The following is a 24,462-nucleotide window of genomic DNA, read 5'->3' as shown; positions in this document are numbered from 1 at the left end:
TGAACACCTAGGTGCTCCCTGCCCTTGCAGAGCTTCCAGTTTTCGGGGGAAGGTGCGAGACATTAATCAGAAAATCACACAAATGTAGCACTACAAACTGGTAAGTGTAAAGGCTCTAGGAAGTATAACAGTCTGGGCTGGTAGGAGCACATGTTCCCAAGCTGTCTGCAAAGGGAAAGGCCAACAGGTCCTGGACCTGGCTCTCGGAGGTCACGATGCTTCCTTGCCCAGACCTCCAGGAAGAGGGGCCATCCAATGCTGGTGGCCCCTGTTTGCGGGCTGTGGAAGCGGTCCCAAACTACCTCCAGAAGGCATCCTTCTCCTCGCCTCCCAGCCCCCTCTCACCTGCCTCCCTCCAGTGTCTCCCCCTGCACACCACCCTCTGATTACTTCCATTCTGCATCCCCCTTGGCCACTCACTAAGACGTGGGCTCCAGCAAGTCAGAGCTTTTCTGTGAAATGGGGATAATCACAGTAGCTCCGAGAGAATCAGAGGCCTCCTGTGAGGTTTCAGTGAGTCAGCATCTGCAAAGCTGACAGCGCAGCTTATATCCTCCCCTCCGTAGAACAATGCCTTTAGCCCTTTCTGCTCTTCACAACTATCAATATGCCTTCCTTCCCAGGATGGGGCTCTCAGTAGTTGGCCCAGGACATTCCTTAGATAAGGGTGCCTCTCCACTTCCTTTTTATCAGTGTATCCACACCAGGCTTTCTTGGCCTGGCCTTCGTGCTTGTATGCGTTACCTCAGTGGATCCAGGTCAGGCTCCCCATATACGTAGTTTAATTGGAAAATAAGGCCTGAGTGTCGGAGTCACTGAGTCGGCAGATGCTCTGTGGGTGCAGCCTCTCAGTGGGCAAGAGACACCCAGGTGTCCGGGGCTTCAGGCAACCAGGACACACCTGCGTGGGAGCCTGTAGCTGCCTGACTCAACCAGCAGAATGCAGTCTGTCCCCACTGCTCCTCCGCAAGTGGGTTTGGGCTCTGGGGCGTGCTTGGAACACACTGAATTCACACCAAAATCCTTTATCAATGCCAGGCCTGGGCCCTGCTGTGGGAGAGGCAGAGAGGCAACTGGGGCCTTGTGGCAGAGGAAGAGCCCCGCCACCTTAGCTCTAGGGGATCCCAGGGAACTGGGAAGACAGTGATGGAGAGTCTGCTTGGGAAAGCCCTCTGCACTGAGTGCTGGAGTCTGAACACAAAGAGCTCAGCCAGGCCATCCAGATAGTGCAACACTTTCTGCTCTAGTCTCCCACTTGCTCCAGTTGACAGAGATTCTGCACCTCAGGCTTGGAATCTTGCTGCCCAAATTATTCAAGAACTCCAAGGGCTATGCAGAGACAGTGGCTCCCACCTGGGCTTGAGGTTGACAGCTGTTTGAATGATGGTCATGATACATTAAAAATAATATTTTTACTAGATTTGGGGGTGATTATTATAGTTAGTGTTATCTTTTCTACTTTTATGTGTTGCTTGAATTTTTATGCAGAAAAGTAGTGAGCATATTTTATTTTTGCTAAATTGATATTTATTTTAAAAAACAATGAAGAGATAAATGAATTAAATGTACACTTAAGGAATAGGAAAAAAGTGAAAAATGAACTCTAGGAAAAAGCAAAGGCAAAAGTAGTTCCTCATTATATGGACCTCTTTATAGGTTTCTTGCTGGAGGGGGAACATCCTTAGCTGAGAAAGCAGAAAAGGCAGTAATGGGTTTAACAAGGATTCAGAGGGATCAGATCAGGAGATGTCACCCTTAGAAGGACCAGTCCAGGCCATTCCTGCTGGTCCTGTGGTTGAGCCCCTCTTTGTAGTGGGTCCTGTGGTTGAGCCCCTCTTTGTAGTGGGATTTCATTCATTCATTGCAGAGCAGGGGGCTGTAAATCACCATGACCAAGATGAACTCTGAGATCCTCCACCTACCCATCCACCCAAATAATGGATACAGGATTCCTGTCTGGCACAGATGATTTCGGGGTCCATGTCTTAGAGAAGCCTCCAGAATTCTATGTATTGGATAGGGACTTAGAGATAGCAATCTAGGAAACTAATTTTGTGATAGGGAGCATAGTATTTTTATTTAGTTTGTGGGAAATACACTTTTAAAAATATCATTATTCACAATTTCCGTAAGATTCAGACATCCTCGTTGAAGACTATTTTTAAGGCAGGTGGAGATTACAAGGCGTGGAAAGTCCTCCACAGAGAGCACCCGTGGGCGGATGCAAAGGACATCCATGGGCGGCCTTGGGATGATGACAGGGATAATGAGGGTATACGGAGCACCCACCCATTTTTTACATTTTTAATATTTTTATTGATTTTAAAAAATTTGATTTGAGAGAGAAGGGAGAGAGGAAGAGAGGGAGACACACACACACACACACACACACACGGATGGGAGATCGAGTCTACAGGACTGGACCCAACCTGCAAGGCAGGTGCGTGCCTTTCCTTGGGAATCGAACCCGGGGACCCTCTAACGGTACCCTCTACTCAGAGCCCCACGGGCCATAGCCCCACCCACTTTCCAAGTGTAGGTGACGCCCGCACATTGGCCTAGTTCGCATGCGCGCTGGCGCGGGGGCGGGGCTGCGCGGGGCGGGGGCGGGGGCGGGGCTGCGCGAGGGCGGGGCGAGTGGCAGTGTCGGGGATTTGCGGCAGGTGTGGGGCGTAGGTGGCGTTTGCGGTTCCTCCTTCCAACCTCGGGCCGGGCGCTGCCGCCCGCCGATCGGTCTTTCTGAGCAGGCCTGGCCGGGCCAGGCCAGGAGCGACACCGAGGCTCTGGCGCATCCGCCACCACCACCGCCGCCGTCGCGGGCGCCGAAGTCGGCGGGGCCGGTTAAGGTGGGCGCCGTCCCCAACCGCCGCCTGGGCGGCGTCCACAGCGAGCCGATGGCGACGCTGCCGGGGCGCCGGGCTCGCCTGTCATCCCCCGGGACCAGCCGCTTGTCCTCCGAGGCCCGCGAAGAACTACGACGCCGTCTCCAGGGCCTCATCGAAGACAACCGAGTGATGATCTTCAGCAAGAGCTACTGTCCGCATAGCACGCGGGTAGGCGGGGCGGGGCGGGGCGGGCTTGCCCTTCCTCTTGCGCCCTCGGACCTCAGGACTCGGGCGGAGGGTTGCCTGTTCCGCCCTCGGATGCACACCCGCGAGGCCCCACGACTTCTCGGAGGGCCGGGGCTTGGGACCCGCTTTCTGGGGTGTTACCCGAAGCCAGGACGGGGACCTTCCGCTCGGCCCCTTTGGCTCCGGCGGAGAGGCGGTCGCGGACTTGTTCCGGGCCTGTGGCCTGTGGGGTTAACGCTCGTCCTCTCCCTCCTGGTTGTTAGTCTGATGTTGGCTTATTTATCAAGTGTTTATTCGGAAGAATAAAATATGTATCAGAAACCTTTTGGCCTGATAAGAGTAGTGCAAGGAATGGCCAGGACTTGGGAGGAGTAGACTAGAGCTGGAGTCAGACCCATCTAACTCCCCGCGTGACCTTGAGCCGGTTACGGAGCTCCGCGGGGAAGGGTGTGAGGATGGTGGGAGGTGATGGGTAATTTCAGCAGATTTCACTCTACCTTAACTTCGGGGGCTAACTGGGAATCCAGCGTTTTTATAGGCAAAATTGTTCTGGGTTTTAAAATAACTCACTTAGAAATGAACCTTTGGAAGGTAAACCCATCGAATGCTAGGGACTTTTAATATTTTCAACTATGCTTCACATTATCAGAAAGTTGAAATGGAATGTGCAGAAGCACGAATTATTGGGTAGGTTGGTGAAATTTTACACTGTCTTTTCACATTTGTTTTCAAGTTTACATTGCCTTATATGTTGTTTCATAAAGTATGCATATCATGAAATACAGCTTAAAGAATAAAGAAACAGACTAGTACTCGGGAAGCCTCCTTGGATGTCTCTCCCTGATTACATTCTCCTCTCCCCTCAGAGTGAACCACTCTCCAAAATTTCTTGCTTTTCTTTGCAGTTTCACCAAATTCACATATAATCCTGAAAATGTTTTGTTCCTTTGGCCTGTTTTGGTACTTTATGTAAGTAGAATCATACATAGGTATTCCTTTGCTGTTTTTTTCTCTCACCAGTTAAGTTTTACACATTGGTGCATGTTAGTTTCTGTAGCTGAGGTTTGTTAATTTTCATTACTGTAACATTCCCTAGGAAAAATCATACCTCAGTTTATTGATTCTGCCGTTGCTACTTTTTTGCTCTTAAAAGCAATACAGCTATGCCTGTTCTTGCACATATCTCCCAGTGCATATGTAAGGCTTACTTTACAGTAGATATCTTGAAGCTGAATTGCTGAACCATAGAGGATGCATGACTTCTCCCTTAACTGGGGGTAGCCAAACTGTGTTTCCAAGTGGTTATACCAATTTATTCTCCCACTGGCACTGGGTAACAGTTCTCCTTTGCTTCATGTCCTTGGCAAAAGTTGATATATTTAATTATTGCCATTCTGGCAATTATGAAATGGTATTTCACTGTGGCTTTAATTATACATTTCCTGATGAAGTTGAACATCTTTTCATGTGTTTCTGGGCCATTTGAGTTTCCTCTTCTATGAAACTTCCAGTCCTTTTGCTTTTTTCTCTATCAGGTGGTTTTGTCTTTGTACTGATTTGTAGGTGTTCTTTATATGTTTTGGATATAATTCTTTGATTATATGTATTGGAAAACCTCCCAGATTTGTTTTTTCCTCTTACACTCTTTATGAGATCTTTTGCTTAACTGAAGTTTGCAAGTTTAATGTAGTTGCATCTATCACCTTTTTCCTCTTATGGTTTGTGGGTTTTGTGTCTTATTTAAGAAATCAGTTTCTGCTGCTTTCTCATTTTTCTGGTATGCACACTATGTGTATGTTAATGTGCTTAATGGTGTCCCGTGTTTCTCTGAGACTGTCTGTTTATACTTGTTCTTTTTTCTCTGCCTGTTCAGGTTGTATAATCTCTATTGATCTGTCCTCAAGTTTACTAATTCTCCTGCCAATTTGAATCCACTGTCGAGATATTCCAATCACCTTTTCATGTTATTTTTGTAATTTTAACTTTATAATGTTCCTTTGGTTGTTTTTTCATCATTTCTATCTGTATATTGATATTTTCTGTTGGATTAGGCATTATCATTATACTTTCCTCTATCTCTTGAAATGGTGTTCTTCAATTCTTTGAACATAGTTAAAGTGGCTACTTTGACTATTTGGTGTGACATCTGGGCCTCTCACAGATAGTTTCTCTTGCCTGATTTTTTTTCATGTGAAGGGATCCACTTACCTGTTTCTTAGTATGACTGGTAATTTTTTGTTGAAATCTGGACATTTTAGGTAATATATTGTAGCAAGTTTAGATACTGGACCCCTCTTTCTCTGTAGCTCCTTTGTTTGCTTGTTTATTTCCTTATTGTGAGTTGGCTGGTTTGATTTAGGGATGTTTATTTCCATCAGAGATGAAGCCTTTGATGTCACTCCTCAGAGAGTGCAGCCTTGAGTATGTACACAGTCACCCTGGGATGACAGGGATTTTAGCAGCGCTCTTGTCTGTGTTATATTTTTTTTCTTTCTACTGGTATCAGACCCAGATATTATGCAGCATTAATTTCAGGCTGGTTGTGCTATTATTTCTTACAATGTCCTGGAGGGTAAATTGTTCCACACTCTTATCTAATTAAACTTAGGCCTCTTTGCAGAGATAGTTTTTATGACAAGTTTAAGACTATTCTTATCCTAGAAATACTATTATTCTTAGCTCTCTCTTTCTCTGTTTCTTTTTTTTTCTTTATTATTTTTTTCTTTCTGGTAAACTAACTGTCTTACAGATTAGCTTATTGTTCTCCTGGAACTACCAGCCTCCTCTTCATTGCTTATCATTAAAATTCCCATTATTTTCAAGACCACATTTGGACTTGAATTTCCACACAGTTTAAAATAAAGTAATTTCCTTTGCGTAGAGCTTCTGAACTCTCTGATCTTATGGTTTACCTCTTTCCCTTAGCAAAACCTCTGAGACCTTGCTCCCAGCCTGAACTTCACCCTACAAGTGGGCTGAGGCCAGGGTGGTCAGGTCCTTTGTATTTCAGCCTGAGTGTGGCTGGGTGAAGGAAGGGGGCCTCCATGTTTTTGGCCACACTCGTCAGGAATGTAGCCTTTGCCACTCAGAGCTGTGGGGAGACTGGGAAATGCTGGTGGTCCACCCCTTTTGATGACTAGATATCAGGGACTTTGCTACTCACTTGAAGTGGAGCTTCTATCAAGCTGACCCAGGACAGAGGAGGAAGGGTGTGGATTAAGGCTTAAGTGCCTCAGACTCTCCCTGTTTATGTTGGCATCTAGTAGATTTTCTTGAATACATGTTTCTTCATTTGTTGTGTGCCCTTAGGTCAATTTCCAGAGACTTTCAATGGTTATTTTTAAAATAATTTCACCAGCTGTGGATGTTTTGTTAGGGAGCGAATCTTCCAGGCTCCTTGTCTCCATCCTGGAATCAGAACCTCTCTGGGCTTTAGAGGACCTTGAAGGGTTTAAGTAATGGCGAAAAGTAGACTTTAGAGTCTACTTTTGGTTGCAATTTAGAGAACTGGAAGGGACAAAGCTGGTTGCAGAGAGAACTTCGAGGATGTTACTGAGAAACTGCTCAAATTAAGATAGCAACTGTTGGGAACTAGAAAGGTGAAGTAGCTCAGCAAAGGATTGATACGACTTAGTAATTAATTGAATGGATGGGGAGTTAGTGTAGGGTAGGAAGATGTTGCAAAAGAGGGAGGCATTAAAATGACTCATAGGTAGTGCTTCACAAAGTTGTTAAAATGCAGGTTTTGATCCAGGACCTGATTCCATGTCTCATAAGCTGCTAGGTGATGCCTGTGCTGCTGGTCCTCTGTCTCCTGTTTACATAGCAAGGCCCTAGGATTTCTTCTTGTTCAGGCAGCTGGTGAATAGTGGCAGTGTGAATTGTCAATTTACTTGTCTGTTTCCCCTCCTGGAGGCAGGGATTGTGTCTTATTCATTGTTATAGCTTGACTACATAATAAGTATTTGATGGATGAATTTTTGTTGAATGCTTTAATGACTATAGAAAGGAAACACAAAAAGAGGAAAATGTATGTAGGAAATGATGAGTTTTATTTTGGGCATATTGCATGTGAGATGCCTGGAGACATTCAGGTGAAGAAATATTTTTTGCCAGTCTTGAGTTCCGAAAAGGGATTTGGGCAAAAATTGAAAGTTGAGGTTTCAAATGGTAAAATAAGGGAAGAGATGGGCTGAGATTATTCTGGGAAGATGTATAGAGGAAGGGAATAAAAAAAATAAACTGCTCTGGCTGAGTGGCACAGTTGGCTGGAGCATCATCCCACACACCAAAGGTGGAGGGTTCAATTCCCAATCAGGGAACGTACCTAGGGTGTGGTTTCAATCCCTTGTTGGGGCACATATGGGAGGCAGTTGATCAATGTTTCTCACATAGATGTTCCTCTCTTTCTTCCCCTTCCTCTCTCTCTAAAATATATCAATAAAAACATATTCTCAGGTGAGGATTAAAAAGAACAACCAACCAGAGTCTAGAGCTCATATTTCTGAAGAACATTTATTTTGGACATCTTCATTACTGTGTCCATATTTCATAACTCTGTTGACTCTGAGAGTAAAAGCAAATTTTTGTTACAGGTTAAAGAACTCTTTTCTTCTTTGGGAGTTGAATATAATATCTTGGAACTTGACCAAGTTGGTAAGTGAAATGGTTAGTACATACTGTTGTTTCGGTAAATGTCAACAAGATTGACTTCTTTGCATTTGCTTTGTTCAATTCAGTTTACTCTTGTCTCTTTGGGTTACATGAGCTGTTTTTATCTACATTCAACCATGTAGAAAATGAACCTCTCTATATAGGACAGATAATTTGGTGTCGTTTTTTCATTTATATACTAGAGACCCAATGCATGAAATTCATGCAAGAGTAGGCCTTCCTTCCCCCGGTTGCCGGCACCAGCTTCCCTCTGGCACCCGAGACCCAGGCTTCCCTCCGGCTGCTGGCATCCGGGATCTGGGACCCGGGCTTCCCTCATAGCCCTGGCTTCGTCCAGAAGGTCGTCTGGTCTAATTACCATATTATGCTTTTATTTTTGTAAATTTTTGGTATTTGAAGGGAGGAGAAAGATATATAAGCTGCTAACCTTGAAGCACTTCAGGCATTTCAGATGTATCTGGTAACTTTCTAGCAAAATAGATTAAGCTGTAATAAATGAAAAGAATCTGCTCCTATTTCCTTATTGAAGTACCTATGAGGGAGAACACATTAATCTTTTAGCTTTCACTTTGAATTCTTGTCAGACATGCATTAATTATCTAATATTAATTGAGCACTTTACATATGCATGTGTTTTGCATAGGTGGGAGACAGAGTGGTGAACACAAAAAAAATTGATGTCTGCCTTCATGGGACTTCACCAACTCCTTTTAAACAGGCACCTTAATTAGTGAAATGTTCTTAAGTCTGTGAGACTTTTCTAAAGAGCATACCCAATAGTTTTAGGTAGTTGTGGCCTGATTTTATTTTTAGGGATAGAGGACAGATTTTGGACTATGATCATAAAGATTTTTCAAATATAATTGTAAGAAATATTTTCGAAGTTATTACTGTTGATATTTGCTATTTAAAGAGGATTTTATCTTGATATTAGCTGTTTAAAGAGGATTCTTTTCTTAACCAAGAAATTATATATCAGAATCTAACTTAGAAGGGTTTGTTTTCAAAGGAATCAGTTACTTCATCTGTATTCTCAAAGGTGTCTCTTGAAAACCTGGATGTTTTCCCCTTTTGAGTCATTATTTCATAAAGTAATATAATACGCTGACCTTGTATGGATGTCTATGTGGGAGCATTTAAGTATTGTAACACTTCATTTTGACTCACAAAGGTTTGGAACCCTTTCAGTGTTTTTATATATTTAATTTTTTATTCTTTAGATGATGGGGCCAATGTTCAAGAAGTGCTGTCAGAGATCACTAATCAGAAAACGGTGCCCAATATTTTTGTGAATAAAGTACATATGGGTGGATGTGATCGAACTTTCCAGGTAATAATGGTATTATGTGTTTTTGAATGCTGTTTGTTCAAATTTTGTTTTTAAAAATATTTAAAAGGGGATAAAATGATTTTTAGGAGTCTATTAGTCTTTTGGAAGTTGTAAGATGAAAAGTGTATAGGATGCTTATCAGATAACTTTGATTATTACTTTGACAGAAATTAGCTTTTCTACCAACTCAGATTTCAGAAACTAAGAAAGAGAAGGCTTTGAGTAAGGTTGTCAGACAACCAGGTGGACCACCCTGGAGACCTTAGTCTCTTCTTCCTGATGGGGGGAAAAACAAGGTCTGTTCTTTTTTAAGCTTTATTAAAATGAGGTCAATGCTAATGTTCTTGGCTAGGGTAAGTAGAATTTCTGTCAAGGCTGCTAACCCTGTGAGCTTTGCAAAGGTCCATGCCTTTGAATTTTTGATTCCTAGAATGCAGAAATAAACAGGAATCATTTAGTTAAACAGTAGTAGATAAAAACTGATGTTTATTAAATAAAGTTCTTATTTTATAACTAGTTATTTACTTTTATTAAAATTCTGCTCTCTTATATTCTTTATGTATGTATGCAAATGATAGTAATCAGTGATTGGTTAAATACTTATACCTGAAATTTTTTAAAAATATACTTTGATTAATTTTTAGAGAGAGGAAGGGAGAGGGAAGAGGGAGAGAGAGAGATAGAAACATTACTAAGAAATATTGATCGGCTGCCTCCTGTAACACCCCCTACTGGGATCAAGCCTGCAACCCGGGCATGTGCCCTGACTGGGAATCGAGCCAATGACCTACCTCTTGGTGTATGGGTTGATGTTCAACTGCTGAGCCACACTGTGCTATATCTGAAATTATAATTAAAATTATATTTTTCTTGGGGGGAAAAAGATGATCTACATTGTATCTTACTCTTATGATTAGTATTGTTAATCTAGTAACAGTCTGTTGTATTAGTCCTAGAAACTATAACTCAATTCACATGATGGTAAGTACTATAATCATAGACCCTAAACACCTTCAGGAATGCTGGTCTTGCCAATCCTAATGTAGAAAATGATGACAGAGGATGAATCTGGAGATGCAGAGATAGTCACTCTATTTCAAGATTAAAAGGCCTAGGAGACAGATTTCTCTCATGGCACCTAAAAGTAAGGAGGCCAAAGGAGTTCTTTTTAGAATGTGCTGAAAGCCTCTATTGGCATCCATTCTTCAGTGGGCCACATTACGTCCATTGAGTCCTGTAGTTTCATAGCACTTCTGTTGTGCTTCCCAGGATGAGCTGGTTCTAGCATGGTATTTCTAAAGCCCACATAATAGGATTAAGCAACTAACTTCATATAAAGAAAACTATTGCTAAATCACATTTGATCCTCTAACCTCATTTAAGCTACTTCTGATCACAAGAAGGGCCAAATGAACAAGAGAATATAGTGAAGAACCAGACTCATGATCATTGTTGAAAGAGAAAACAAAATGTATATTTTATATAGGAAATTTATCAATAAGCTGCAAATTTTAGATCAATTTATGAGAAACCATGAGAAACTTGAAGTCCGTGTCCTACTGAGGATGCATAAGAATTTTTTTTTAGAATATATTTTATTGATTTTTTTTACAGAGAGGAAGGGAGAAGAATAGAGAGTTAGAAACATCAATGAGAGAGAAACATCGATCAGCTGCCACCTGCACACTCCCTACAGGGGATGTGCCCGCAACCAAGGTACATGCCCTTGACCAGAATCGAACCTGGGACCCTTGAGTCCGCAGGCCGACGCTCTATGCACTGAGCCAAACCGGTCAGGACAAGAATTTTTTTCAAAAGGAATCCTAGCACAGGTGAACAAAATGTAGAGGAGAGTGGTATTTGGCTATTTTATTGTGCTTGGGTATAATATTTTAACACGTTAAGCACCCAGCCTGTTTTGTCTTCCGGAGGGAAAGTATAGTGTCAGTCACCGGTGACTGGGCGCTTAACGTATTAATGATTAGGCCAAAGAAAAGGACCTCATCTAACAGATATAAAGCCATGACCTCTGGGTCATTTGACACATGCCTACCTATCAGGAGATAACAAACATGTACTTTGGCATATACTCTAACTAGTTGGACTTTATTTGAATACCATTCAGATAAATTTAAATTCCAGTTTACATGAATTGTAGATTGTTTCTAATCCTATATAATAAAAGGGTAATACTATGCAAATTGACCCTAACGGGGGAATGACCGGTCACTATGATGTTCACTGACCACCAGGGGGCAGACACTCAATGCAGGAGCTGCCCCCTGGTGGTCAGTGCACTTCCACAGGGGGAGCACCACTCAGCTAGAAGCCAGCCTCCATGGCAGCGCTAAGGATGTCCGACTAACGGCTTAGGCCCGCTCCCCCTCGGACATCTCCCGAGGGCTCCCAGGTTACCAGAGGGATGTCTGACTGCTAGCTTAGGCCCAATCCCCCGGGGAGTGGGCCTAAGCCGTCAGTCGGACATTCCCTGAGGGGTCCCGGACTGTGAGAGGGCACAGGCCAGGCCACGGGACCCCCTTGAGTGTACAAATTTTCATGCACCGGGCCTCTAGTATTTTTATAAGAGAAATCCATGGTGATTAAACATAGGGTAAAAAGAAACAGTTTTAAAACAAGTCATACCATATTCTCTCATTAAACCATAGGCACATCAGAGTGGTTTATTACAGAAGCTTCTTCAAAAAGAGTCAACATATGATTATGACCTTATTGTCATTGGCGGTGGTTCTGGTGGCCTTGCATGTGCTCAGGTATGAAAAAAGTAAAACTTGAAGATAATTTCCCTGGTGATTGTCATAAGACTTTTCTTCTGCTACTTAAAAAAAAGCCAATTTTAATGTTACAGTCCAAGCTTTTATTGTAATAGCTGGTTTAATAAAGAGAAAAGACTGTTATGACACAAACACAGCCTTTTTATTTAGTGAATAGAAAAATTGGGGGGAGGAAAATGACAAGATCCTTATATGTCACTGTTTTCCCTAGGAAGCTGCCATTTTGGGAAAGAAAGTAATGGTGCTAGATTTTGTGGTCCCGTCACCTCAGGGTACATCCTGGGGTAAGCTGTTTTTCTTTGTTGTTCTTTGCTCTTTACATACATTTTTGCTTTGTTTAATCTCATTTAATCCTCACAACAATCTCAGGAGGTATGACTAGCCTGTTCCATAGGTGAGGAAACTGGGTCTTAGTGAGGTAAAGTAATTGTCCTAAGATCATCACATAGTTAACAAGTGCTTAGGGAAGATTTAAAAAAAAAATTCCATGACCTAGTATTCCAACACTTTTGCCATAATAATTTTTACACGCATGCATTTAATACTTTCACATAGTTATGATTGCAGTGTAAACTGTGTCATGCTCACAGTTAAGTTTGCTGTAACATTTTTTTGTGTTTCTGCATTGATTTAATAACTGACTTTCATGGCTGTATGATGGTCAGTTGAATAGTGTGTGTGTGATTGTTCCAAGTCAGTTTGAAGTGCACAGTGAGCTTAAGGCCTTTGACTTTGCTGTAGACGAGAGTGCTTACCTTTCCACATTCTTTCCACTATAAAATAGAACACATAGATTTTGTGCTGGATATTTTCTGTTTATGCTTTAATCCCATTCTTTATGGTCTCTACCTTGTTTCATATCCCAGAAGGCTGATGAACTGGTATCTTGCCCTCTGGCTTCTGGTTGGGCTTGGCCATTTGGGGAAATGGGAGGAGGATGGAGTGGGGGGTCTTCATTTTCTTGGTTCCCTCCCTTGGTTGCTGCAAGCTGGCTCCATTCCCTACGGAAAGCCACAGCCCCTCTTTGGTCTGTGGCACCTACTCGGTGTGCTTAGTCCTTCATGTAGGGTTGGTGATGAGCCCACTGTTAGTAGTTGTTACTGTTGTTCTATCCCTCCTTGCTTTTCTTGCCCATACCCCAGTAATAATTTCTCTATAAACTTAATTACCCAGCTTGAAGTTGTCATCTATTTGCTGCCAGAGCCCTGACAAAATATGAAAATTATTTTTAAAAATTCAACCTTACTAAAAAAATTACAGCCAAGAATTTTATATTAGTAAAGCTAATTTGCATTGCAGTGGACCTACTACTGGCTCAGAGGAGTCAGAGTTACAAGGAGAAAAGTCTGGAATCTGGGGTTCTAGTTTAGTATATACCAGGTGTACTGGTTAATAATGCAGATTTTTTTCAATAGATAGAATTACACATATGTTGATATACATATATGGGATTTGATATGTATGCTATTTTGTTGTATTGACAATAAGCTTCAAAACTTCATATGTCAACCCTGACCGGTTTGGCTCAGTGGGTAGAGCATCGGCTTTCGGACTGAAGGGTCCCAGGTTCGATTCCGATCAAGGACATATACCTTGGTTGCGGGCATATCCCCAGTAGGGGGTGTGCAGGAGGCAGCTAATCGATGTTTCTCTCTCATCAGTGTTTCTAACTCTCTATCCTTCTCCCTTCCTCTCTGTAAAAAATCAATAAAGTATATTTTTAAAAAATTTAACAAAAAATAAAACTTCATATGTCAAATTTTCTGAAGGTGTTAACATCATAGATATTTTTATGCTTAAAAATGTTGAATTTCATGCCAAAAAAAGAGCATTTGTGGGAAGTTTTAATTCATTATTTTGAAGAAAAGTGCTGCTGAAAGTTATCGTATACTTCGGGAAGCTTATGGTGAACATGCTCCATCTCAAGATACTGTGAACGCTGGTTTAAACACTTTATTTATTTATTTTTTTAAAATATATATTTTATTGATTTTTCACAGAGAGGAAGGGAGAGAGATAGAGAGAGTTAGAAACGTCTATGAGAGAGAAACAGCTGCCTCTTGCACATCCCCCACCGGGGATGTGCCCGCAATCCAGGTACATGCCCTTGACCGGAATCGAACCCAGGACCTCTCAGTCCGCAGGCTGACACTCTATCCACTGAGCCAAACCGGTTTCGGCTGGTTTAAACACTTTAAAAGTGATGGTTTTGATGTGAAAGACAAAGAACGTCCAGGTCAACCGAAAAAGTTTGAAGACCAACAATTACAAGCATTATTGGATGAAGGTGCGTGTCAAACTCAAAAACAACTTGCAGAAAGATTAAACGTTGCTCAGCAAACAATTTCTGATCATTTACAAGCAAAGGGAAAGATTTTAAAGGAAGGAAAATGGGTGCCACATCAACTGAACAAAAGACAAATGGAAAACCGAAAAGTCATCAGTAAAATGTTGCTTCAATGGCACGAAAGAAAGTCTTTTTTGCATCGAATTGTAACTGGCAATGAAAAGTGGATTTATTTTGAGAATCCCAAGCGCACAAAATCATGGGTTGATCCGGGTCAACCATCAACATCGACTGCAAGGTCAAATAGCTTTGGAAAGAAGACAATGCTCTGCGTTTGGTGGGATCAGGTGTGGTGTATTATGAGCTTCTAAAACCAAGTGAAACCGTTAATTCTGATCGCTGCCGACAACAAATAATCAATTTGAACCATGTTTTGATCATAAAATGATCGGAATGTGCCAGAAGATATGGCAAAGTAATTTTGCTTCATGATAATGCACCATCATACACTTCAAAACCAGTTAAAGACCTGTTAAAAGATCTAGCCTGGGAAGTATTAACCCACCTACTGTATTCACCAGACCTTGCTCCTTCAGATTACCACTTGTTCCAATTGATGAAACACGCACTTTCTGAGCAGCACTTCAAAACGTACAAAGAAATGCAAAATTGGGTCTCTGAATGGTTTGCCTCAAAACAAGAAAAGTTCTGTTGGGACAATATCCACAAAATACCGGAAAGATGGGGAAAATGTGTAGCTAGTGATGGACATTACTATAAATAAAGCACTTTTGATGTTTCTCTTGAAATTATTGTGTTTTCTTTGATTACAAAATCCGCATTATTAACCGGTACACCTGGTAATTAATACAGTTCTGATTCCTTCGTAGGTTAGACTCAAATGAAAGTTTTGGACAGCATCTCCAGAAAACTGTTAAAATGCACATCCACATTTTTGCTCATCCTTGGGCCTTCTTCACAGACCTGTGCTTAAAAAGTCTGGGTAATCATTTGCATGTTATTGTGGAGTATGATGTTGACCTCCAACCATTCAAATTTGTCATCTCCATATTTTAATTTAAAAATACATATATTTTTTGCCCTAACCGGTTTGGCTCAGTGGATAGAGCGTCGGCCTGCGGACTTGAGGGTCCCAGGTTCGATTTCAGTCAAGGGCATGTACCTTGGTTGCGGGCACATCCCCAGTGCGGTGTGTACAGGAGGCAGTTGATCAATGTTTCTCTCTCATTGATGTTTCTAACTCTCTATCCTTCTCCCTTCCTCTCTGTAAAAAATCAATAAAATATATATATATATATTTTAAAAAAATACATATATTTGTATTGATTTCAGTGAGGAAGGGAGAGGGAGAGAAAAGTAGAAACATCAATGATGAGAATCATTGATTGGCTGCTTCTTGCACACCCTACAGTGGCGATCGAGCTCACAACTCAGGCATGTGCCCTCTCCGGGAATTGTACTATGACTTCCTGGTTCATAGGTCAATGCTCAACTACCGAACCACACTGGGCAGGCCATTTCCATATTTTAATAACACTGACTCCGCACATGTGTAAAACTACACACACACACACACACACACAAAAACAAACATTAAAATTATTATTTTCTTTTTCAGGTCTTGGTGGTACTTGTGTAAATGTAGGTTGTATTCCTAAGAAACTGATGCATCAAGCTGCCCTTTTGGGGCAGGCATTAAAAGACTCAAGGAAATTTGGCTGGGAGTATAATCAACAAGGTGGGTACTGGTATAAAAAAATACAGATTGAGAGAAAAGAAAGAATGAGTTTCTTAGAGAAAGACTTGCTATTTGTATTTCTATAGCTAGTTTAAAATTTGTTTAAGTAACATTCATTAGGAACCTCCTGTGGTCCTGCTCCTGATTGCATAGGTTTGAGGGGGGTCCTAGAATCTGTATATTTTAACATGATTCCCAGGGTCCTGATGTGCAGCCATGTGTGGGAACCTCTAATATAGAGTGTCTTTTACAACAATAACCAGAAACAAGGATATGAAGTATGAATTTAACTGACAAGGTCCTTGGGATAAATGATACTTTAAGGGTTGGAAAAATAGCTTTTCCAACTATTGGGGAAGTGAGGCAGTTATCTTAGGATATGAGGGTATGTGCCACTGCTGGGTCGTAACCTCCTGGGATCATGGGGTGGGAGTTGGGTAATGTAGTAACGGAATGACTCTCTGGATTGCAAAATCTTAGTTGACTTTATTATAAACGTTTACATTGGCCAAGCCTTTCTGTACTGTGACCTCTTCCTCTTGCCTACACTGTAATGTCCCATGTTCCTGATGATTAGTGATGGAGCCTTTCTTGAGAGTGCTAGAGGCGGTGAGTCTCCAAATGTGACCAGAGGTGAACCCTTAGTTGGCTGGGTTTGTCTTCACGGGTCTCATCTAGTTTGATGGGAGCCGCCGGCTGGCTTCTGTGTCTTATAAATATGATGGTGCACGGAGACGGTGTCTCCTTTGGGAGCCAGCAGCAGCAGATAAGGTGAATGCCTGGAAATAAACTCCACCTAAAAGGTACAGGGTTGATGAGAAATCTGATTCCATCAACTCCCATCCCAACTTCAAAAGGAAGTGCGTAGACATTTTAATAAAAATGCTATGCAATGGTGAGTACTAACCACATTTATCACGAATAAATATAGGATATCCACTATCATAAAACCACCACCGGGTGAACCAGATGTGACTAGCCTGGGCCTGTCTGGGGAGGCAAATATGCAGTGCGCACTGACCTGAGACCTGCTTCCCTTCACATGCAGAAGGCCACGTGCAACAAACCAACCATGTGAAATGTCCTTGCGTGCTCCTGAGTAGTGATGATCTTCTTTTTTTTTTTTTTTATTAAATCTTTATTGTTCAGATTACATTTGTTCCTCTTTTTTTTTCCTCCCCATAACTCCCCTCCTCCCAGTTCCCGCCCCACCCTCCACCCTCACTCCCCACCCACTGTCCTCATCCATAGGTGCACGATTTTTGTCCAGTCTCTTCCCACATCTCCCATTCCCCTTTCCCCCCCAAGAATAGTCAGTCCATTCCCTTTCTATGTCCCTGATTCATTATAATCACCAGTTCATTCTGTATATCAGATTATTTATTCACTTGATTCTTAGATTCACTTGTTGATAGATGCATGTTTGTTGTTCACAATTTGTATCTTTACCTTTTTCTTCTTCCTCTTCTTAAAGGATACCTTTCAGCATTTCGTATAATACTGGTTTAGTGGTGATGAACTCCTTTAGCTTTTCCTTATCTGTGAAGCTCTTTATCTGACCTTCAATTCTGAATGATAGCTTTGCTGGATAAAGTAATCTTGGTTTTAGGTTCTTGGTTTTGAATATTTCTTGCCATTCCCTTCTGGCCTGCAAAGTTTCTGTTGAGAAATCAGCTGACAGTCATATGGGTATTCCCTTGTAGGTAATTGAGTCTCTTTCTCTTGCTGCGTTTAAGATTCTCTCTTTGTCTTTTGCTCTTGGCATTTTAATGATGATGTGTCTTGGTGTGGTCCTCTTTGGATTCCTTTTGTTTGGGGTTCTCTGCGCTTCTTGGACCTGTAAGTCCATTTCTTTCACCAGGTGGGGGAAGTTTCCTGCCATTATTTCTTCAAATAGGTTTTCAATATCTTGCTGTCTCTCATCTTCTGGCACCCCTATAATTCTGATATTAGTGCGCTTGAAGCTGTCCCAGAGGCTCCTTACACTATCTTCGTATTTTCGGATTCTTTTTTCATTTTGCTTTTCTGGTTGGGTGTTTTTTGCTTCTTCGCATTTCAAATCTTTGACTTGATTCTTGCACTCCTCTGGTCTGCTATTGGGTATAATATTCTTTATTTCAGTCCGTGTATGCTTAATTTCTAGTTGGTTCTTTATCATAGCATGGAGGGTCTCATTAGTTGCTGGGGTCCAATCCCAGCAGGTCCAGGGGTCCCCAAAGGTGTGGACGGAGTCGGCGAAGAAGGAATGACACGAAGACAGCCTTCAGTTGATCAGCAGCCTAGTCAGGACCTCTAGCCAGGATCTCCAGCCAAAGTTCTGGTCGGAGTTCTGGTTAGGAACTGATCAGGATCTGATGTTTATTGTCTTGTTACATCCATATTTATACCAGCCGATTTTAATCCTGTCAATTTCTATTACAAAGGTTAGGGCGTTTCTTATCTCCATTCCAGGGAGTAAAGATTATGTAGCTTAACTACCCGCCTGGCACTTAATTAAGGGGTTGTATCCCCTCCCTAACCTCAGGGAAAGATCCCCACCTGGGGAAACAACCTTTCTTGGAGAGGTGACCTTGGTTAAAACACATGGCGCTAAAGAGAGCAAACATATTAAGAACAATATGCTATATATGCCAGGTCCCTTGAAACATATGTTGTGCAGATGTTTCTTTCCTGCAGCGACTGTGTCAAGCAGCAAGGATGGACCGGCTCCCGGCAATTAGTTTTCGTGAGGCTCTCCTCAAGTTTATTGCAAGCCCTCAAAATTGCGTTTTTTAGCTCTATATCCTCCATTTCTGTCATGTTTTTTTGTCTCCGCATTTTTTATGCTTTCTTGGTGCACCCCCTTGTAGTCTTTGTGCGCAGTCTTGTTCTAGTTAAGCCTTGATTGTTGTAGTTAATACTAGAGGGATTTGACCACCAGGCCGACTGGCTGTGAGAATCAGCTGTGTCTGCCTGGGAGAACTTCTATCCTCTGGGGAGGTGCTAATCTAGCCTTTGCCTGAGGCGATCTGGCAAATGGCTCTGCACAGGGCTTGGGCGGTCAGGTTGCAGGGGATCAACAGGGCGGGCGGAGGGAGCAGTTATGGCTGCTCTCAGTCCCGTTCCCAGAGGCTCTGCTTCTCAGAACCCCGGCAACCGCTGCAAACCTCGGAGAGAAAGCTGCCCTCACGTTCCAACTGATGCTAGACAATCCCGCTTCTCCCATTTGAGTCTGAGTCCCTAGAGACTCGCCCGGATCTGGAGCTCAGAGGCTGAGACTCCCTCCTGATTGAAAACGACAACTGCGCCCTCAGCCACCAGCCTGCTTTTGCGTGCGCACCTCCGCACCTTTAAATTTTCCACACTGCGCCTCCTCTGAGCCTCGGTATGCTGTTGTCTTTCCTTCTAGTTGAAGAGTCTCTCCTCAGCCAGCCTTCCTGTGGTTCTGGATGATGTCCGTTCCGTCTTTTAGTTGTATTTTTGAAGTGGTTGTTTGCGGCAGCAGTCTCCAGTGTTTACCTATGCCGCCATCTTGGTGGTATCAGTGATGATCTTCTTGCCTCATAACTTTGCATGCACGGCCATGGGAGAGCTAGTTTTCTCCATTCTGTTCCCATGGATATTTTTTCCAGATTTATTCTTTTCAGAATTATGCTTTTTTGCATGTTTTATAATATAAAAGAGGAAGAAGTATAAACCATAACTGGTATTAAAAAGGTTTAAGTTGCTATTTGTTTTCTGTTCATTTCTTGATTTTTAAAGCAATATGTCATGTGGCTTGTGCGGTTGTATATAATTTACCATTTACAATAAGAGCCACTTGATAACTTCATCCTGGTTACTTATTTCCAGTAAAGCACAACTGGGAGATCATGACAGAAGCTATTCAAAACCACATTGGCTCTCTAAATTGGAGCTATGGGCTGTCTTTGAGGGAGAAGTCTGTGGCCTATGTAAATTCCTATGGAGAATTTGTCGAACGCCATAAAATAAAGGTACTCTCTGAATATTTTATCTTGTTCATTGCTTTCCCTTTATTACTGCTTGTACGTGCCTTGAACTAAAATTCCATGTTTATGTTAAGAACTATAGCTAGTGCATGCTCCTCCACTGTTAGTGCATTTCACAAGTCTGGCTAAATTAAAGAAATTGCCTTTTAAAGAAAACTCTTGATTTAAACTTATTTGCCATCTTTAAAAAAATTTTTAAATTAATTTCAGAGAGAAAGGGAGAAGGAGAGAGATAGAAACATCAATGATGAAAGAGATACATCGATTGGTTGCCTCCTGCACACCACGTACTGAGGCTCAAGCCTGCACCCCAGCATGTGCCTGACTGGGGTGCAGGCTCATAGGTCATGCTCAACCACTGAGCACACTGGTCAGGCTCATTGCCATCTTAAAAGAAAAAGTTTAAACAATTTTAAACAATCAAAATTTTAATAGTGTTAATTTAAAAAAATGAAACCTTAATTAAAACGTTTATTAATAAAGGTAGCATAAGAATTAGTATATTTTATAAATTTATATATGTAATGTTTATGTGTTATATGATCAATATGTAAGGAAAATGAAACCATTTTAATGAACACAAAACTTTTAAATTGGAGTTATGAAAGACGGCCAAATATCATCCTCAGCACCCATTTATTTTTATACTCTGCTTTTGTAGCACAGTGTGCAATGATCTTGACAGAATTTGAGGGTATTTTGTAGTCATTTCTTGTTTCTAGAAAGGTGTGAGGTGGTCCAATTAAAGCTACCCCTTTAGAACTATACATGGGCTAATTTAAATGGCATCATTCACATGGAACATAACTAGAAATACCTGGTATACTACAGTCAGTTTCTGTATTCACACTGTCATTTGCCTGGTATAGTTGGTTGAATAAGCCCATCATTCTCAGCCAGACTTGCCTCTTCTATGCTTGCTCACTTAGTGATACCAGTGTCTCTCCAGTTACTCCAGCAGGAAACTTCAGGTTCCTCCCACTTCCTCTTCACAGCTTGCACTGTTTGTTTGTAGCAGGTCCTTGTCTCCAGGCTGCCCTCCCTCTATCCCACTGAAACCACCTCCTAGTTTAAACACTTTCATTGCTTTTTGAATTTTTAAAATGTGAATATAGCCCAGTTGGTGTGGCTCAGTGGTTGAGCGTTGACCTATGAAATAGGAAGGAGGTTGCGATTTGATTCCCAGTCAGAATACATGCCTGGTTTGTGGGCTCGATCCCCAGTAAGCGGCCGTGCAGGAAGCAGCCAATCAATGATTCTCTCTCATCATTGATGTTTCTATCTCTCTCTCCCTCTCCCTTCCTCTCTGGAAAAAAAAAAAGTGAATATATTTATGATTTACTTGTATAATTGAAAATAAAAAAACAATGAACAACCTTTGTTGATACTCCATAGCCTGGATTTGTAGGATGGCATAGAAGCATCTTTACATTTGGCGTTCATCTGTGTGACTTTACCTCTAACACATACTGTACTCTCCTCTCCTGTCACTTCCGGCAACTTGCTGTTCCCCATATGCCAGCTGCTTTCAGGCTTGTGTGCATTTTTATGTACTATTCTCTCTTTAGATGTCAATTTCTCTAAAATCTTTTCACTTTTCTCATCCCTACTGAAAATGTTACTAACTATGGAGCCTTTCTTGCCTAGCTTTCCAGTCCCCTACTCCACTCCCACTGTGGTCTTTTGGTTAATGTTTTGTAAAGACTTCTATTTTCTATGGTGGTGCTTATCATACTGCATTGCTATTTTTGCATGTCTGTTCCTGTTGATGGGAAGCTCCACAAGGGTGGTAACTAGTTTGTCCGTGGTGTCTGGTACTTGGTAGTATTGGTTGAGAAGTGAAGTTTACTTTTCTTTTTTAAAGGTAACCAATAGAAAAGGACAAGAGACTTATAATACTGCTGCAAAATTTGTCATAGCAACAGGTGCAAGGCCACGGTATTTGGGAATCCAAGGAGATAAAGAATACTGTATTACTAGGTAAGAGTAAATTGGCCATTTTAATTAAATTATATTATGTTTATGAGTTTCCAGTTTATTCCCTGTTTTATTTCACAAAGATTTGAATTGATGAATAAAGGTACGTATATACAATGCAAAAAGCTATGTAGTTCACATAATGGAGCAAAGAGAAAATAAGGTTAGGTAAATAATAAGATCGAATTTACTTACAAAAATATGCTATATGTTTCTAGGTAATTGCTCTGAGAATTTGCCCTAAACTTCCTGGAGGTCAACGAATACAATTAGCTTTAGGTTTTAGTGTCTAATATAATAATGAACTGGCTGATCAGGAGAATCGTGGCTGTTCCTAATACTGCAGTTTAATAGGAATCTCCCCTGGATAGTTCTACAGACGACAGTGTATAATGTAGTGCAATGACTTTCAAAGCTTTTTTGACCAGATGCACATTAAGAAGTACATTTAAAAAATATATATATATTTTGTTGATTTTTTACAGAGAGGAAGAGAGAAGGATAGAGAGTTAGAAACATCAATGAGAGAGAAACATCAATCAGCTGTCTCCTGCACACCCCCTGCTGGGGATGTGCCCGCAACCAAGGTACATGCCCTTGACCGGAATTGAGCCTGGGACCCTTCAGTCTGCAGGCTGACGCTCTATCCACTGAGCCAAACCGGTTAGGGCAACAAATACATTTTTTATTGTGCTGTTAGTACTCGGGTGAACACACACACATATCCAAAACTAACAAAATAGTATTTCCTCTTATCACATATAATGTAGTCTAAAATTTTCTCTTCTGTTTTTTAAAAAACTTTGCTTGTGATCCACTAATTTGATTTTGAAAAAATGGAGGTGTTCTTCCTCGTCCACAGGAGAAACTATTACAAACCTCTAAATTCTTCTAGTGTTCCTTCATTCAAGCCCCAAATTGCAATTCAGCCAACAAAAGACCATTGAAACCTAAGTAACTCATGTCATTTTTATTGCCTAGGTGTTCTTTTTCTTATTTTTATTTTTCAGTGATGACCTTTTTTCTCTGCCTTATTGCCCTGGCAAAACATTAGTAGTTGGTGCATCTTATGTGGCTCTGGAATGTGCAGGATTTCTGGCTGGTGTTGGCTTAGATGTCACAGTTATGGTGCGTTCAATCCTTCTTCGTGGCTTTGATCAAGAAATGGCAGAGAAAGTGGGTTCCTACATGGAGCAACATGGTGTTAAGTTCTTAAGAAAATTTATACCTGTGATGGTGAGTCTGAATGACATTTGGAATTCCTTTTATTTTCTTTTTATTCTCTCTCTCTTTAGCTTTTTATTTTGCTCCTCCATTTTATTAAATAAATTGGTCTGTACTCAATAGCAAACCTTGCAGACAATGTTCCCACCCTGGATCTACAAAACTGGCCCCCTTTGGTCCCGGTCCCCTCCTCCTCTGATATGGTGGTGTCCTTCCTCCTCTCAGCTCGGATTTCCTCTTCTCTCACTGTTCCCCTCACCTTCTCTCACCTTTTCAGGGACATCCCCTCTTCAGCTAATTGTCTTCTTTTTTTCCTCTATCATGCTGCCCTGCAGTTTTTCTCATCTCTGCCTTTCTGGCTGGGTCCCTATATACCCACACTCACCTGTATACCCTAGGACCATTTTTTTTGTCTCCTTTAGATAGAATCATTACATTGTTTATCCTTACTAGGTTCAACAGTTGGAGAAAGGTTCACCTGGGAAGCTGAAAGTAGTGGCTAAATCCACTGAAGGACCAGAAACTGTTGAAGGGGTATATAACACGGTAAGTTTTTATTTTATAAGCAGGAAGTGGTTGAACACACTCATAAATTAGCACAGAAGAAGCTTATGGGAACATTATAACAGCTTAACATTTTTTGGATTCTTTGTTAGAGTATAATAAATATGGAAGGTAGTTTGTTGACATTTGATAATGGTATATGAAGAATACCATGCTAAAATACATGTGTATGTGTAACTATACATAGAACAAAATATGGAAGCAGATATACCTGACTGTTATTAGTACTTTGTTCAGGGGCATTAGATATCTTACATATTTCTGCATTTGAATATTTTTGCAATAAAAAAAATGAATCTATCCTATATAATAAAACCCTAATATGCAAATTGACCAAACGGGGGAACGACCAGTCGCTATGACATGCACTTACGACCAGGGAGCAAACACTCAATGCAGGAGCTGCCCCCTGGTGATCAGTGCACTCCCACAGGGGGAGCGCCACTCAGCCAGAAGCCAGGCTCAAGGCTGGCGAGTGCAACGGTGGTGGCAGGAGCCTCTCCTGCCTCTGCTTCAGGCAGGCGGTAAGGAGCGAGGGGTTCTAGATTGCAAGAGGGTGCAGGCCAGGCTAAGGGTTTGCTTCCCCACCCTGAGTGCATGAAATCATGCACCGGGCCTCTAGTTTTATAATAAAGACAGTAATAAATATACAGTGGGGCCTTGACTTACGAGTTTAATTCGTTCCGTGATGGAGCTCGTAACTCAAATTACTTGTATGTCAAATCAATTGTGAACGCTTGAGACACGTGATGCTGGGCTGATGTTGTGGATGTTGTGGCGTTCACTGTGAAGTTT

At 41.7% G+C, this 24,462-nt stretch overlaps 1 protein-coding gene across 3 annotated transcripts in view; it reads left to right on the top strand.

The window, feature by feature from the left end:
* Nucleotides 1-24,462, top strand: part of TXNRD3 (thioredoxin reductase 3) — a 48,795-nt gene that overhangs the window by 5,762 nt on the left and 18,571 nt on the right. The window contains exons 1-10 of one of the 3 annotated variants that reach the window (XM_070420738.1): nucleotides 2,688-3,053; nucleotides 7,667-7,727; nucleotides 8,966-9,075; nucleotides 11,742-11,846; nucleotides 12,079-12,151; nucleotides 15,794-15,913; nucleotides 19,745-19,887; nucleotides 21,767-21,882; nucleotides 22,890-23,115; nucleotides 23,557-23,649. In XM_070420738.1, coding sequence (XP_070276839.1) covers nucleotides 2,895-3,053; nucleotides 7,667-7,727; nucleotides 8,966-9,075; nucleotides 11,742-11,846; nucleotides 12,079-12,151; nucleotides 15,794-15,913; nucleotides 19,745-19,887; nucleotides 21,767-21,882; nucleotides 22,890-23,115; nucleotides 23,557-23,649 — 1,206 coding nt within the window. In that variant the 5' untranslated portion in view covers nucleotides 2,688-2,894. Of the gene's footprint in view, nucleotides 1-2,687; nucleotides 3,054-7,666; nucleotides 7,740-8,965; nucleotides 9,076-11,741; nucleotides 11,847-12,078; nucleotides 12,152-15,793; nucleotides 15,914-19,744; nucleotides 19,888-21,766; nucleotides 21,883-22,889; nucleotides 23,116-23,556; nucleotides 23,650-24,462 lie in introns of those variants that run through there. The other 2 variants (XM_070420739.1, XM_070420737.1) reach the window with 2 other exon arrangements.

Source organism: Myotis yumanensis, unplaced genomic scaffold, assembly GCF_028538775.1.
Source record: "Myotis yumanensis isolate MYYU_CA2020_CCGP unplaced genomic scaffold, mMyoYum1.0.hap1 SCAF_7, whole genome shotgun sequence".
Classification (NCBI taxonomy): domain Eukaryota; kingdom Metazoa; phylum Chordata; class Mammalia; order Chiroptera; family Vespertilionidae; genus Myotis; species Myotis yumanensis.
The sequence above is the reverse complement of the archived record's forward strand: the minus strand, read 5'-3'. Positions and strand labels throughout refer to the sequence as shown.